Genomic DNA, 15,709 nt, shown 5'->3' with positions numbered 1-15,709 from the left:
ATTTGTAATAAAGTATTCAAAAACTTGCCAGAGGTAGATACAGGATCAACTATACTGACCTTTCTGCTTAGTGAAAAGTCAAATATTGTGGAATCTGGTTTCAATTGCTCTGTGTATTTACTTTCTACTTTATTGGTAGATTAGCTCTAGTGCCAAGAAATTTTTGTGTACCCCTCATTGGAGACTATCTGCTGGAATTCACAGGATCACAGGATGCACACTTGGGGACCTGAGGAGCCAGTTCTGATAATAAAAGAGGCAGGGAGCTCTGCTGTCATTTCTCTTGCACCTAATTCCCCAGAGAAAAGTGAAAACATTTCCTTTTTATCTTATCTGCTAAAAGGGTATTGATGTATTTCTTAAATCTAATGGGTTTTGCTTTTGGGTTTATTCTTTACAGGTTTAATGAGAGCTTCCCTTTCCACTTCCCTGAGGTCTCTCACTTGTTGCCTCCCTTTCCCTTCATCCCTTACCTGCTCTATCACATATTTTCCTTTGTCCCCTGCTTCACTTTTTGGAATGCTTTCCCTGAGAAAGTCATATATAACAGAAACTACTATTAGATTAGCATCTAAAGTTATCTAGTTTTTTTAGCTAATCTTTTTCTCTCTAATGTTTCTTCCTGAATTTCTTACTGGTATCTCCTGGGCTGTATTTATTTTCTACATTCTGGCCCAGAATATAGCTTTTTGACTGAAAAATTCTAGTTTTCTGTTGTACACATGGACACAACTTTTTTAAAATTTTTAAGCAGTATTTGGTGTGTACCGATGTTGGTAAATAGAATAGCTAATAGGATTGGGGATTTAGCTCAGTGGTTCCGCTGTCTGCCTCACAAGCGCAAGGTCCCAAGTTTGATCCCTGGTACCAAAGAAGAGCTAATAGGCAAACTCCAGTTCATGGTACAGGGTAACAGGATGAGTAGTCTGAGTCATTCAGTTTTATCCCATCTCTTTAATCAAAGTTGATCACACATAGAACTCACTTCTTTTCTAACCCCTCCATTTTGGTTAGTACATCCCCTATGTGTGAGAGTGAGACTGACTGTGGGAATGTACGATAAGAACACATGGTTGGGCCAGGTATTTAGCTCAGTGATTCTGCTGCCTGCCTTGCAAGTGCAAGGTCCCAAGTTCGATCCCCAGAACCAAAAAAAGAACACATGGTGATGGGCTGGGGATGTAGCTCAGTGGCACTGCAGCTCCCTTGTAAGCTCAAGGTCCTGAGTTCGATCTCTGGTAAGGGGGGTGGTGGAGAAAGAACACATGGTGTCACTGGGTGTGGTGGTGGATTCTTGTAATCCCAACACTTGGGAGGCTGAGGCAGGAGGCCTGCCATGAGTTTGAGGCCAGCCTGGGCTACATAGTGAGTTCAAGGCCAGAATAAACTCCATAGCAAGACCCTGTCTCAAAACAACATTATTATACTGATTCCCTTTTACCTTGCAGAATATACAATTCAAGGTATTTTTTTAAGGGAGGTTCACTAATCTTAGGTGACTGATAGATGTTATAAGTGTAAACACTGCAAGAAGAGCGGATAACAAAATCTGAAGCAGTAAAAAAATTTTTACATTTACCAACCAGAAAACTTAGCTGAGTTGAATGAAGGTTTTTCGTAAAAGGCAATCTTGCAGATCATTTTTTGCAATCAGGGAAAACTACTTGTTTCTTAACATACGAACATCTGTAATGTTCTGTCTTAGGAAGGAGGTTCAGGATTACATGGGGAGAGGAAGGCAATAAATACCATTGTTACTCTTCCTTAAAGACCTGTATAGCATACCCAATGTACAATTAACTTGCCAAATTTATCATTAGGTATATTCTAAAGGCTTGGATGATTGTCTTTTCTTTGGTGTGGTGAATTTTAGGCATGATGTCAGAGTATCCAAAATGATGCTTCCCTTTTTGAGCATCAGTTGCCCATGTTTCAGTTACTTCAGGCTAAATTCATCTGGCCTTCAAAATGAAAGCTATATCCAGACTTCTAGGAGCATGCTTAAAGTCTGTAAAAACACTGGAGGATGCCTCAGCTGTTGTAACTCAAAAATGGGTCCTATCTTGTATAGTTCCTTGAAAACAGTAGCTCCTAAGAGGCCCCGCACTGTTGTCTTCAAAGAGTTTTGTTTGTATATTTCTAGGCTAACAGTAAATTCTACATTAACATATGAGTCAGGCTTGCCAACAATTCAAAAGCCACATGTAACTCGAAATGAAATTATATCTAGTGGTCTATAGCCTGTCTCTCTAACACCCATACTTGTGGAAACACTGTAAGATTAGTTCTTACAATAGTAGGTTTCAACCTTGATTTCTACACTTCATCTTAGCCAAAAGGCCAAGAAGCGATCAACCTTGATTCCTAAAGATTTGCTAGCCTGCTTATTAAAAGTGTTACTAGCCACTCAAATACCTTTAGAGTTTTCCACAGTTACAAGTCTGCTTAATGTAAAACAACATGTGTCTTTCGCTGTTACATTTTATGACCATTGAGAATGCCTGACAAATTTATTTCTTGAAACACACATAGGAATTGCTTTTTTAAAAAGTTTATGTTGCTATTTTATTTTATTTTGTTTTTTTGAGACAGGGTCTTGCTATGTAGTTCAGGTTAGCCTTAAACTATGTAGCCCAGGCTGGCCTCAAACTTGCAGTGATCCTCCTGTCAGCCTGCCGAGTGCTGGGATTACAGGCATGCACCACCATGCCCAGCCTTGTTGCTTATATTTTATATAAGAAAGAACAAGTAGAAGTTGACTAGTAGGTACTGTTGATCAAAGAAATCAAAAGATTTAGGTCAGATGTTATGTGTCAGTGCACATGTGTATTTATCAAAATGTGTTTGAATTTGAGAATTGGAAAATTGGATATTTCATTTTAATTATGTTTTGTTTTTGTTTTTTTTTTGGTACTGGGGATCAAACTCGGGACCTTGTGCTTGCGAGGCAGGCGCCAGAAGCACTGAGCTAAATCCCCGGCCCTTAATTATGTATTATTTAATTTAAAAAGTAGAGTGTTCTCCCATTCTTAATTTTTTTGTTCCATTAAATGACTTAATCTAATTTTTTTCCCTACTTGTTTTGGTTAGGCACAGGGAAACACCTTAAAATCTTTGATGTTTTCCAAAATATATAATTTAAAGATGTTTGCTCTTACATAAGCCACATTGCTATACATTTTTAAATGGGTTTATGATGACAATATGAATTTGTTTGCTAGATGTTAATGAAATATTTCAGTATTTGGACCAGGAATTAAATACTATTAGTTGAAGACAGATAATGATGTATCTGAGATCTTATGGTACCATATGATTTTTTTCTGAATTAGGGCATTTCTCTATTTTCAGGTATTATCATAGTCTACCCTGTATTTTTAAAGTTTTATGCTGTAAATAATATAAAATTATTTTTATATAAGATAAAAGATGTAGACTCTTATTTTAGTTAATCTTAGAATGCACAGGAGAATGAATAAATGGGAAGGGAATTGGTAGACAGGGCTTTTTTCTTTACAATTTATAATGCTGGGTCGGGGATTTAGCTCAGTGGTTCCACTGCCTGCCCTGCAAGTGCAAGGACCTGAGTTTGATCCCCGGTACCAAAAAAAAAATGTATAATGCTAAGCACAACCAAGGAAATTAACATCAAAAACCAAATCCAAGGACTTCCAGACAATATGGTTCAATTTTAGTTATAAAAATGAAATTTTTAGAGTTTTTGTGTAGCCCCCCCCCCCTTTTTTGTACCAGGGATCGAACTCCAGACCTTGTGCTTGTGAGGCTGGCGGTGGAACCAACGAGTTAAATACCCAGTCCCTGTAGCACATTTTTATTTTCTTGATGAAATAGTAACTAGGAAACTGATTAATCAGTTTGTTTTCATCCCACATTTTATTACATTGAAAGAGTTGAGAACTGAATTTTGATTCCTTATATATTTCCACACTGAACATAATTTCATTTAACACTTATGTCTGTGCCTTAAGAAAAGGATTTTTAGAGAAGAATTTTATTTATAGGCAGATATAAGATGTCTACACTCATGAGCAAAGGATAATGGGGACATCCAAAGGCTATCTACATAGAGTATTTCTTAAAGGGAAAAAAGTCAGGGACAAAGTAGGGTTGAACCAAGGACAGTACCCTGAATACTGTACAAAGGGGAAAAATAAAAGCAGTGGCCAACAGAGAACTCTGCTTTCCTCAGAGATCCCTAGAGAATTCTTATTCTACTCCCCTGGCCTCCCTTCAGAATGTTGGGTTTCGAAGAATGACCAGATTAAGAAATATCAGGAGTTCTGTGGCCTGGGGAGAATAAATGATAATTTATGTGCATTAAACTACTGGCTGAATCACTACAGGTCTTCTCTTTCGTTCATTTCTCCATGATCATCGAAGTAATTTACCAAGGAACACTAAAATTGTTGCTGTTGAAATTGCTGTATTACCAAAGGTAAGGAAGGAGATAGGCAAGAATAGAAACAGCCTGAAGGGCCTAAGACTCATGGTTGGAAAGGAACCACCCCTGAGGAAACCAGCACAGATCTGGAGATAACATACCTGAGTCTGAACTTGTCAGAGAGCAGCTGCTGACAGGCATAGACCTGCATCATCAACTGATTTATTTGGACCACATCGGTGGCAGCATCGCTGAGAGACTCTACCATCATCCTACCTTGTTTATACAAAAAGCAAGTAGCCTTGGAGGAAGTTAAGATGAAGTTAAGATAAAGTTTGAGATTTGGGACCCCAAAATGTGGAACTGGAGGATAAGATCAGTACTAAGACGTTCATATTTTGTCCTAGGGTTTTTCAGGCTATTGGTAATATTTCTGCCCAGCATGTACTGCATAGGACCAGTACAATACTCTTCCTATGAAATAGTGATCCCCAAGAGTCTGACAGTCAAGGGAAGCGAAGAGCCAGTGGAAAAGACATCTTATATGCTGCTTATGCAAGGCCAGGAGCAGCTGGTTCACCTGAAGGTGAGGAGAGACTATTTTGTGAATGACTTTCCAGTCTACAGTTACCACAGTGGCATCCTGGGGCAAGAAATTCCTTCCATCTCACATGACTGTCACTGTGAAGGCTACATAGAAGGAGTGGCGGGTTCTTTCGTTTCTGTCAACACCTGTTCAGGTCTCAGGGGCATCCTGATTAAGGAGAAAACATCCTATGGCATTGAGCCCACACTCTCTTCCAAACGGTTTGAACACGCGTTATACACCATGGCACAGCAAGCTCCGGTCCCCTGTAGTGTCTCTCCCAGAGACAGCCAAGCGGTGTCCGCCAGCCAGCAGCAAGAGGGCAGGAAGCCTCACGATCTACAGGCACTGTCCTACTTGTGGTCACACACCAAGTACGTGGAGATGTTTGTTGTGGTCAACAGCCAGCGGTTCCAGATGTGGCGCAGTGACGTCAATGAGACAGTGCAGAGAGTAGTGGATGTCATTGCTCTGGCCAACATCTTTACTCGAGGAATAAACACAGAGGTGGTGCTGGCTGGGATGGAGATTTGGACGGAGGGGGACCTGATAGAGGTCCCGGGGGACCTGCAAGTTACACTCAGGAATTTCAATAGCTGGAGACAAGAGGAGCTCTTCCCTCGTGAGAGGCATGATGTTGCCCACATGATCGTTGGGCATCATCCTGGAGAGACCTCGGGCCAGGCATTTCAATGGAGCCTGTTCAAGTGGTTTTGCAGCGGCTGTCGAAGCTTTCCAACATGAAGATGCCCTCCTGTCTGCAGCACTCATGGTCCACCAGCTTGGGCACAACCTAGGTATTCAGCACGACCACTCAGCCTGCGTTTGTAAAGATAAGCACTTTTGCCTCATGCATGAAAATATCACTAAAGAAAGTGGCTTCAGTAACTGCAGCTCTGACTACTTCTACCATTTCCTTCATGAACACAAAGGGGCCTGCCTATTTAACAAGCCACGGCACAAAGGCCGCAGGCGCAGGGATGCCAGTTGTGGAAATGGTGAGGTGGAGGACCCGGAGGAGTGTGACTGTGGTTCTGCTTGTCACAGTGACCCATGCTGTGAACCAACATGCAAACTGAAGGAGCATGCACGGTGTAGTCATGGACCTGTTGTGATAAGTGTAATTTCATAAAGGAGGGGGTTGTATGTAGTTTTGCTCACCATGAGTGTGACCTCTCAGAATACTGTGATGGTATTTCTGCAGAATGTCCCGCACACAGTTACAAACAAGATGGCACACTGTGTGACAGAATTTACTATTGCTTTGAGGGTCAGTGTAGGTACCCTGACAGGCAGTGTCTAAATCTATATGGGTATCCTGCAAGATCTGCCCCAGAAGCCTGTTACATGTCAATGAACAGCAAAGGGAGCTGGTTTGGAAACTGTGGCCGAGCCACTACGGCTAATGCAGCATATATTAAGTGTAGCAGTGATGATATATTTTGTGGAAAAGTTTTATGTACAGATGTTCCAGCCCTGCCACTAATGATGTCGCATTATACGGTGATCCAGGTTGCTCATGGAGACGACTGGTACTGGAGCATGGATGCCTATAACACTACTGGTGATGATGTGGAACATGGCAGTTACTGTGCCCCAAACAAATTTTGCAGTGGTTACGTCTGCACTGAATATTCTGTGCTCCACCATGACTGCGATTCAGAGTTACTGTGTCATGGGAATGGAGTGTGCAACAATTTAAGACACTGCCATTGTAATGATGGCTTTGCACCCCGACTATAGATATCCAGGATATGGGGGTAGTGTGGACAGTGGTCCTATTGTTAAGGTACCTGAAATACTTTTAAGTACCAATAGCCCTTATTTTACTATTAAGGCTCGAAATATGAATTTCAAAGTGATAATATTCATAATCCCTACATTTCTTTTCATTTTACTGTGTTCTCCACTTGCAATTGCTTACCTCTGGTCTGAAATAGAGGAGTTGGTGACATCAGAGAAGTCAGAGGAATCAGAAGATTCTTCAGAAATCCCATCAGAGGTGTCAACTGAGGGTGCCCTGCCACCCTTGTCTGCCCCGCCACCAGAGGCTGCACCACCACCCGAGGCTGCACCACCACCGGAGGCTGCCCCGCCACCCGAGGCTGCACCACCACCCAAGGCTGCACCGCCACCCGAGGCGGAACCTCCACCCCAGGAAGCCCCTCCACCCGAGGTGGCACCACCACCCACATAGGCTCTGCCACTCAAAGCCCCAGAAAAGCCTGCACCAAAAGAGGAAGCAAGTGAAGGGCACGAAAACCCAGAGTCACAATTTTAATGGAGGATGAAGCCAAATACATTAAAGCACCTTAGAGAACCAAATGTGAAGTAACAATTTACATCTGCAGTGGCTTTGACTGGACTGTATCATACTGATGTGGGGGAAGAATTTATTCTACTTTTAATATATGTTGAAATATATATAACAATATAAATTGGTTAATTTTCATATATGAAATCATAAAATATTGTATATTGTTGCTTTTTTACTTTTCATGAAACAATTTTATTAAGCTATTTTTATGAATCACTGCTATCTGTTTTGTATCAATTTTGAGTCACCTGAAACTGATCTTCAGAGTATGCCATCTTCTTGGGCCAGGGATTTAGCTCAGTGGCACTGGGCCTGCCTCACAGCACAAAGTCCTGAGTTTGATCCCCGGTACCAAAAAAAGGTATGCCATCTTCCATCTGCATTGTCTGACATAATGTATTATCTGTACCTACACTGCTATACCTGAGTTACCCCAGTTATAACTACAGTTTTGTTACCAGTGTTACCCCTGTTTTATATGCACTGTTTTGCTCTGTCAGTTTCTGTTCATGAAATAATCAGTACTTTTCAAACAATTAAAAGGCTTTCTGCAGATGAGGCAACATTCCAGACTACAAGCAGCCTAGTCCTTGAGGCTCCTTTGTTTTGAGGTTCTCTGTAAGGGGTTAGATCTGATCTATGGACATCTAACATACCCAGTCTTGAGTGCCTGGGGAAGGGCAGCTAACCTAGGCAAGGAACTCCTGGCACAATGCTGAGTTCATGTTTGAAGTATTCATTTGATTTTCTCTTGGTTTATTTCTATTGAATTTGATATTTTGTATACTTATAAATATTGATAGAAACATCTCTATATTTAACAGAACTTTGAGGTAGTGGTTACTTCTCTGTAAAGCAAGCACAGAGCAAGTATAATATTACTTTTTCTGTGCCAAGGACTACGTTAAATATTTTACATTTAAAGTCTTAATCTTCCCCAGTTCTTTGTGAAAATTCCATCATGTATATGAGAAAAGACAGGCCAAAGAGCCAGCTGGGCATGGTGGCATATACCTGTGATCTCAGCACTCAGGAGGCTGAGGTAGAAGGATCACTGCAAGTTCGAGGCCAGGCTGGGGAACATTTTTCATTGTCCAGAATGTGGCCTCTTTCTTAGTGACTATTGAAACAAAAGCCTCACAAGTAGACACTGACTTCTACCAAGAAACTCCTGCATTGTGTAGCAGTCATGGATTAAAGTATCTTTAAAGTGGGCAATTGCTGGGGATTTAGCTCAGTGGTGCCACTCCTGCCTGGCAAGTACAAAGTCCTGAGTTTGAGTCCCAGTACCGACACACACACACACACACAAAGTGGGAAATTGATTATAGAAGCAGTGAGCCCCTAGCAATTCTTGTGATCTGCCAAGCAAGAGATGTTGGGAGATTTAGGAAGTAGTTGAAGTGGTAGTAGTAGTGGTGAAAACAACCTGGAATCTAGATTTTGTGAGGAAGGCCAAGAGGACTCGCTGATAGAGCAGTTATAGTAGTGACAGAAAAGCAGCAGAGAAGGCTGGTTCTAGCACTTTGCACTGGGCAACTATAACAATGGAGTTACCATTTACTGAGATGGAGGTGAGTGTGGAAAGCACAAGTGTTAGGTGTATGTATGTGAGATGCCTGCAGGACACTCAATCGGCATGTTCTCTAGGCAGTGAGATGACTGGGTCAGGAGTTTAGGAGATGAGTGAGCCGGAGTGTGTATTTGAGAGCTTTCCACGTGTACCTGATATATCAAGCAAGGGGACTGGTCGACACTGCCTAGAGAACAAGTATTGCTAGAGAAGGGGTCTGAGGACTGGGTGAGGACTTAGCTCTCGGGATGTTCTGCGTGTACATGTTACTAAGATTCTGGAAGGAGGTCAGAGAGGGCATGTCCGGTGAGGCAAGTGTACTACCAAGGCAGAGCTCTGTCCTGAAAACAGAAAAGAAAGCCTTTCTAAAAGAATTTAACACTACAGATCCAGTTCACTGGCGAATTCTCTTGGCTCCATGTTCAACACATATCTAGAATGTGATCTCTTGCCAGCATCCTCAACTCTCCATAGCAGTGCAGGTCACTATCAACTCCCTTTCTAGACAACTGCATAAATCATTAACTGGTTTGTGCTTCCACCCTGACTCCTTTAGAAGCCTGTTCTCTACTCAGTAGGCAGAGTGATTCTTTTAAAATGTAAGTCAGATCACTGGTGAACCCGGAGTTCATCCTGACTAATATTCAGGGAAATGCAAAGTATATCACTACATATCACAACCTTGGAAAGATGTTAAAACTCACAATACCAAGCATTATTGAGAATGCATAGCGTTAGAGATTCCTATTCTGCTCTGGGACTAAATTGGCACATCATTTTGAAATACAGTTTGTTATATTCTAATCAAATTTACACTTTGCCTATCTCATGACCTAGCATTCTACTTCCATGTATATATCCTAGAATCCATGTACATCTGCTATGGACATTATTCATAGTATTTCCTAAAATAAAAGGATATAGGTAGTAGAATCGATAGTGAATTGTGAGATATTTACACAGAAATACTGCTGCAGAACAATAGAAAGAAATGTACTATGGCTTCACACAATAATATGGAGGAAAACTAAAGTACAAATAAAAGAAGCCATATATAAAGTTGTAATTATATGTATCATAAAAGTCTAAAGACAGGTAAAATGAAATTACATGTTATAAGGTGTGTATTTAGAAGCCAAAACTAAGAAACATAAGAAAATGGTCACCACAAAAGACAAGATCATGGTTATCTCTGTACAAGGAATGATTTGTAAATATAAAGGGGCACATAGGCTACATCTGTGGAAGTTATAAGTGTTAATTACTTGATGGAAGTTATGGTTACACAGATCTTCTATTTTTCTAATTCCCTGAAATGTACATCTATTCTTCCAAATGCACTTTTCAGTGAATGTGCTGTATTTCTCAATTTAAAGAGTGTTACATGGGGGGAAAAGACAACCCCTTCAGCATCCTGCAGCTCTAGGACCAGGCACAGCCACAGCTCAAGTTCCACCTGTGTTCACATGAACTCTAGGAAAGGTCTCTTCCCCAGGCCACAGCCTTGGGACTATAGCAACCGGTACAACGTCTGGGCTTCACTTGCATCTGTCCTTTGAGACCTGGGAAAAGCCCAAGCTCTTCCCACTTCCCATAGTTTCAAGGAGCGTGGCTCCTAGCAGCCCCCATCCCTGGAAACACCTGCACTCACTCTGGGGGAAAGGTCTCCTCTTCAACCCACAGCCTTGGGACTGTGGCTGCTGCTGCCAAAAGTCCAGCATCACCTGTGCCTATCCCTTGGCACTGGGGAAGGTCCCAAGTATGTCACACAGTTCCAAAAACAGAGCTAGCAGGGACCCAAACCCTAGGACGACCTGTAGTCACTTGGCAAAACTAGGGAAGTCCTCTCCTCAGTCCACAGCCTTCAGACTGCAACTGCTCATCCAAAAGGCCCCAGCACCCCAAAAGCCTGTGCCTAGGGACCAGGGGAAGGTCTCATCTGCATCCTGTAGCTCCAGGATCATGACTACCAATGCAGTAAATCTTGGTCCCATCAGAAGTTGCCCCGCATGACCTGGCAACATTCTCATCCATGTTCTGCAACTCTAGGACTGCAGATAACAGAGCCACAAGCACTGTTACCACCTGAACTTGACCAACAGGGTATAGGGGAGATCTCCACGTGGTACATCTCCAGGACTGTGGATACCAGTGCCACAAGCCTAAATTTTGACTGCAGATCAGGGGGACCTAGGGAAGGTCTCCATGGCCTACGGACTTGTGACCATAGATGCTTGTGCCAAAAGCCCTGGTTGTTATTTGTGCTTTTCCCTTGTGAGCTAGAGAGGGTACCACATGGGTTCCATGGCTCTAGGAAAGTGGCTAACAGCACCATAGCCCCACCATCGCCCACAGTCACCCCATAGGACCTAGGGCAAGTCTGCTTTGTGTTCCACAACCTTGACTCCCTGGTTACTGGTGCCACAGACCCCAGCATCACCTGTGCTCATTCAGCAGAACCTGGAGAAGATCCCATCCCACACTGTGGCTCCATAGCTGGTGGTGTGACAGGCCCAGGCATCTCTTGCATTCATCTTTAGTGCCCCAAAGGTCTCCTTCACATTCTATGGCTTAGAGTCCATGGCTGCTGATGCCACAACCCTTTGTGTTACCTGTGTTTGGTTCAAGAGACCTGGGACAGTTCTCTCCACATTCTGCACCTCCAAGCTTGTGGCAGCTGTGACCATAAACTCTAGTGCTATCAATGGCCCACTCTGTGGAACCTAAGGACACGCAACTTTGGAAGGCTCTGTTTACTGCAAAGTTGTATAACTATATTCAGGAACTGCTGCAGTCTACACTATTGAGACATTCATCGACTCTGGTGACATCAATCAAAGCCCAAAAAATCATACAGGGGCAACACTTTTGAGCTTACCTATAACTGAAGCCAAAGTGCCTGCCTTACAGAACCTTATATCTCATCTAAGTATAAATATCTTTTTCTACAGTAGCTACTCCATACAATTGGAAGAGACAACCACTACAATACTTGTGCAGACATCAATGTAGGGACACAAGAAACATGAAAGCAAATATGACACAGACAAAGGAAAACAATAATTCTCCAGAACTAGGTCACAGTTTGAAGGAAATCTATGAAATCCCTGAAGAATTCAAAATAATCATTTTTAGGAAACTCAGATGCAGGAGTATACAAATAAACTATACAAATAAAATAAGAATAACAATTCAGGATATGTATGAGTAACTGACCAAAAAGACAGAACCCATAAGAAAGAATCAAGGTGGATGTAGTGGTATACGCCTGTAATCCTGGCTACGTGGGAGGCTGAGGTAGGAGGATTGTAAGTTTGAGGCCAGCCTGGGTAATACAGTAAGACCCTGTCTCAAAATAAAATTTAAAATGCTGAGGATATAATTCAGCAGCAGAGCACTTGCTTAGCATGTGGGAGGCCCTGAGTTCAATCCCCAGTACTGAAAAAGAATCATAAATCTTGCAGCTGTGGGTTTGATCCTCACAATGCCCCTCCCTCTCCATGAACACTTCAATAACAGACTAAAAAGAAGAATGAGCTTGAGGACAGGTCTTTTGAATTAATCTGGTCACATACACACACAAGTAGAAGAAAAAGGAGGACAGATGGAGGAAGAGGAGGAGGGGAAAGGAGAAAGGAAGGAGGAAGGGAAAGAAAAGAAAAAGAGGGAGGTAGGAGGAAGGGGAGAAGAAGGAAGATGAATGAGGAAAGCCTATGAGACTTACAGGCTACTGTTAAATACCTTAGGAGATTTGAGAAAGTGAAGAAGAGGGTAAGGTCCCTGAAAACCTGGTTCATGAAAAAATAGTCACAAGGGGCCGGGGAATTTAGCTCAGTGGTTTCGGCGCCTGCTGTGCATGCGCAAGGACCCAACTTCGATCCCTGGTACCAAAAAAAAAAAAAAAGAAAAAGAAAAAAATAGCCACAAATCTCCCAAATCTTCAACGACATATGAACTTCGAGACACAAAAGGCTCAGAAGACCCAACTAATCTAGCACATATAAGGCACTGGATACAATCCTTAGCATACACCCCCCTAAACAAACTCAACTAGATTAAACCACAATAAACCATTACCAAGTCATGCCATTGTTAAAATGACAAAAGTGCAGGACAGAATTCTAAAACTAGCAAAAAAAGTGGGGTGAGTGGGTGTGTCAAGTCAAATATAAAGGAATGCCCATTAGACCTACAGCAGAAACAATACAGGCCAGAAGAGAACAGAATGATATATTCAGAAAAAGAAAACTGTCACCCATGAGTACCGTACTCAGCAAAATTATTCTTCAAAAATAAAAGAGAAACAGTCTTGCACAGAGAAGCAGAAACTGAGGGAATTCATCACCACCAGGCCAGTCCTACAAGGAACAATCAAGAGAGTACCGCACTAGAGACAAAAGGATGATAACCACCATCGTGAAAGCACATAGATGTACACAAAACAAACCTAAATTGGTAAAAGGAAAGAAATAATAAGGATCAAAGCAGAAAGCAATAAAATCAAAATTAAAGTAAAACACAAAAGCACAATGAAACAGAGTTGGTTGTTTGAAAGGACATACAAAATTGGCAAACTTTTAGCTAATGAAGAAAAAAGAACCAAATAAATAAATAGATGAAAAAAGATATACAACTGATACCAAAAAAAATACAAGATCATAAAAACTACTACAATTACCTGCTAAGAAACTAGAAAACCCAGAAGAAACAGATTAATTTCTGAAGACATACAGCCCACCTAAATTGAATCAAGAAGAAATAAAGAATCTAAATAGACTAATAATAAATAATTATATTGAAACAGTAACTAAATCTCTCTCCCCTCAAAAAGTTCAGGACCTGAGGGCTTTACTGCTGAATTCTGCAAAACGTATAAATAAAGAATTCCAATTCTTACATTATTCAAAACACTGAAATGGAAGGAACACTGCCAAAAATCTCTTTATGAAGTCAATATTATCCTAATACCAAAATCAGGTATTAGGTATAAAAATACAACAACAAATGAAAGCTACAGACCCCATGATGAATATGCATACAGAAATTCTCAAATACTGGCAAATGAATTCAACAGCATATCAAGAAGATCATACATCATGATCACATGAGATTCATCTCAGGGATACAAGGATGAATCAACATCCACAAATCAATGAATGTGATGCAACATAATTACAGAATGAAGAACAAAAACCATATGATCATCTCGATAGATGCAGAAAAAACATTTCTGGATAAGATTCAACATTCTGGAGCTAGGGATGTAGCTCAGTGGTAGAGTCGACAACCTTTTGTGACTACAAACTCTCAACAAACTAGGTACAGAAAGAACGTACCTTAAAATACCTAAGGCTGTATGTGAAAAACCCACAGCCAATATTTGTACCAAACAGGGAAAAGTTGAAAGTGCTTCTTTTAAGATTTGGAAAAACACAAAAAATGTCTACTATCATTACTCTTACTTAATATGTACTGGAAATCTTACTAAGAGAAGTTGATAAGAAAAAGGAAGAAGGAGCATCCAAACTGGAAAGGAAAAAGTTAAATTATCCATGTTTACAGATGACATGATTTTATACATAAAAACTAAATATTTCATCCAGAAGCTATTAGAACTGATAAACAAATAAAGTTGCAGGCTATAAAATCACCACACAAAAAATGTAGAGCTCTTATTTTTATTTATTTATTTTTGTTTTTTTGAGAGAGGCTCTTGCTATGCGTTCCACGCTAGCCTTGAATTCACTATGTAGCCCAGGCTGGCCTTGAACTCTCAGCAATCCTCTTGCCTCCTGAGAGCTAGGATTACAGGCATGCACTACCACACCTGGCATAAAAGTAGCATTTTTCAACACTTTCTTTTTTTGAGGGGTGTGGGGGTACCGGCGTTCAAACTCAGGATCTTGTGGTTGTGAGGCAGGTGCGGTGCCACTGAGCTAAATCCCTGGCCCAAAAGTAGCATTTTTATATACCAATAATTAACTTACTGCAAAACAAATTACAAAAGTAATCCTCATCACAGTAGCTATACAAAATTTAGGAATTTCTTATAGAGAGTGAAAGATCTCTAAATTGAAAATTAGAAATTTCACTGAAATTAAGTTACTAACGAAAGACATTACAGAAGACACTAAAATGGAAAGATATCCCATGTTCATGAATCAGAAGACTTAATATTGTTAGTGACTGTACTTCTGAAAACAATTATAGATTCAATACAATTCCCATCAAAATACCAATTTTCACAGATATAAAAGAAACAAAGCTATTTCCACATGCTGAAGATTGAAACTAGGCCCACATCTTTCACCATGCACCAACCTAAAATCAAAATGAATCAAAGATCTACATATTAAAATGGAAACACGAGGGCTGGGGATTTAGCTCAGTGGTTCCGGCGCCTGCCTTGCAAGCACAAGGTCCCAAGTTCAATCCCCGGTACCAAAAAAAAAAAAAAAAAAAAAGATGCACATAAAATGGAAACACTAAATCTGCTAGAAGAGAGAATAGGTAGAACTCCTGAGGACAAAGGAGTAAGCAAAGACTTCATGAACAAAACTTAGACCCCACAGGAAATACTACAAAGAGTCAACAAGTGGGACCTCATCTTATTAAAAACTTTTGCTCAGGGTGGGGATTTACCTCAGTGGTTCCACCACCTGCCTCGCAAGTTCAAGGACCCAAGTTCGATCTCTGGTACCAAAAAAAAAAAAAAATGTTTGCTCAGTGAAAGAAACCACCAACGTAGGCTGGGGATTTAGCTCAGTGGCACCATGCCTGCCTTGCAAGTGCAAGGTCCTGAACTTGATCCCCAGTTCTGAAAGAAAAAAA

The 15,709-nt window shown here is 41.0% G+C and overlaps 2 protein-coding genes across 5 annotated transcripts in view; one reads left to right on the top strand and one right to left on the bottom strand.

The window, feature by feature from the left end:
* The window catches only part of Tmem116 (transmembrane protein 116), a 187,816-nt gene that overhangs the window by 49,910 nt on the left and 122,197 nt on the right, over positions 1-15,709 (bottom strand). The gene's annotated exons all lie outside the window — the stretch shown is intronic.
* Positions 38-7,903, top strand: LOC101705123 (disintegrin and metalloproteinase domain-containing protein 1a-like). The gene is given in 4 exon segments (XM_004843776.4): positions 38-5,677; positions 5,679-6,088; positions 6,091-6,718; positions 6,720-7,903. Coding segments are annotated over 4 exon segments (2,424 nt in total). The 5' UTR covers positions 38-4,757; the 3' UTR covers positions 7,186-7,903.

This window comes from Heterocephalus glaber, unplaced genomic scaffold (genome assembly GCF_053883595.1).
Source record: "Heterocephalus glaber isolate CG9 unplaced genomic scaffold, H.glaber_assembly_v1.0 deba00001687, whole genome shotgun sequence".
In the NCBI taxonomy this organism is placed as follows: Eukaryota; Metazoa; Chordata; class Mammalia; order Rodentia; family Bathyergidae; genus Heterocephalus; species Heterocephalus glaber.
Note: the sequence above shows the minus strand (reverse complement) of the source record. Positions and strands in the feature narration are given on the sequence as shown.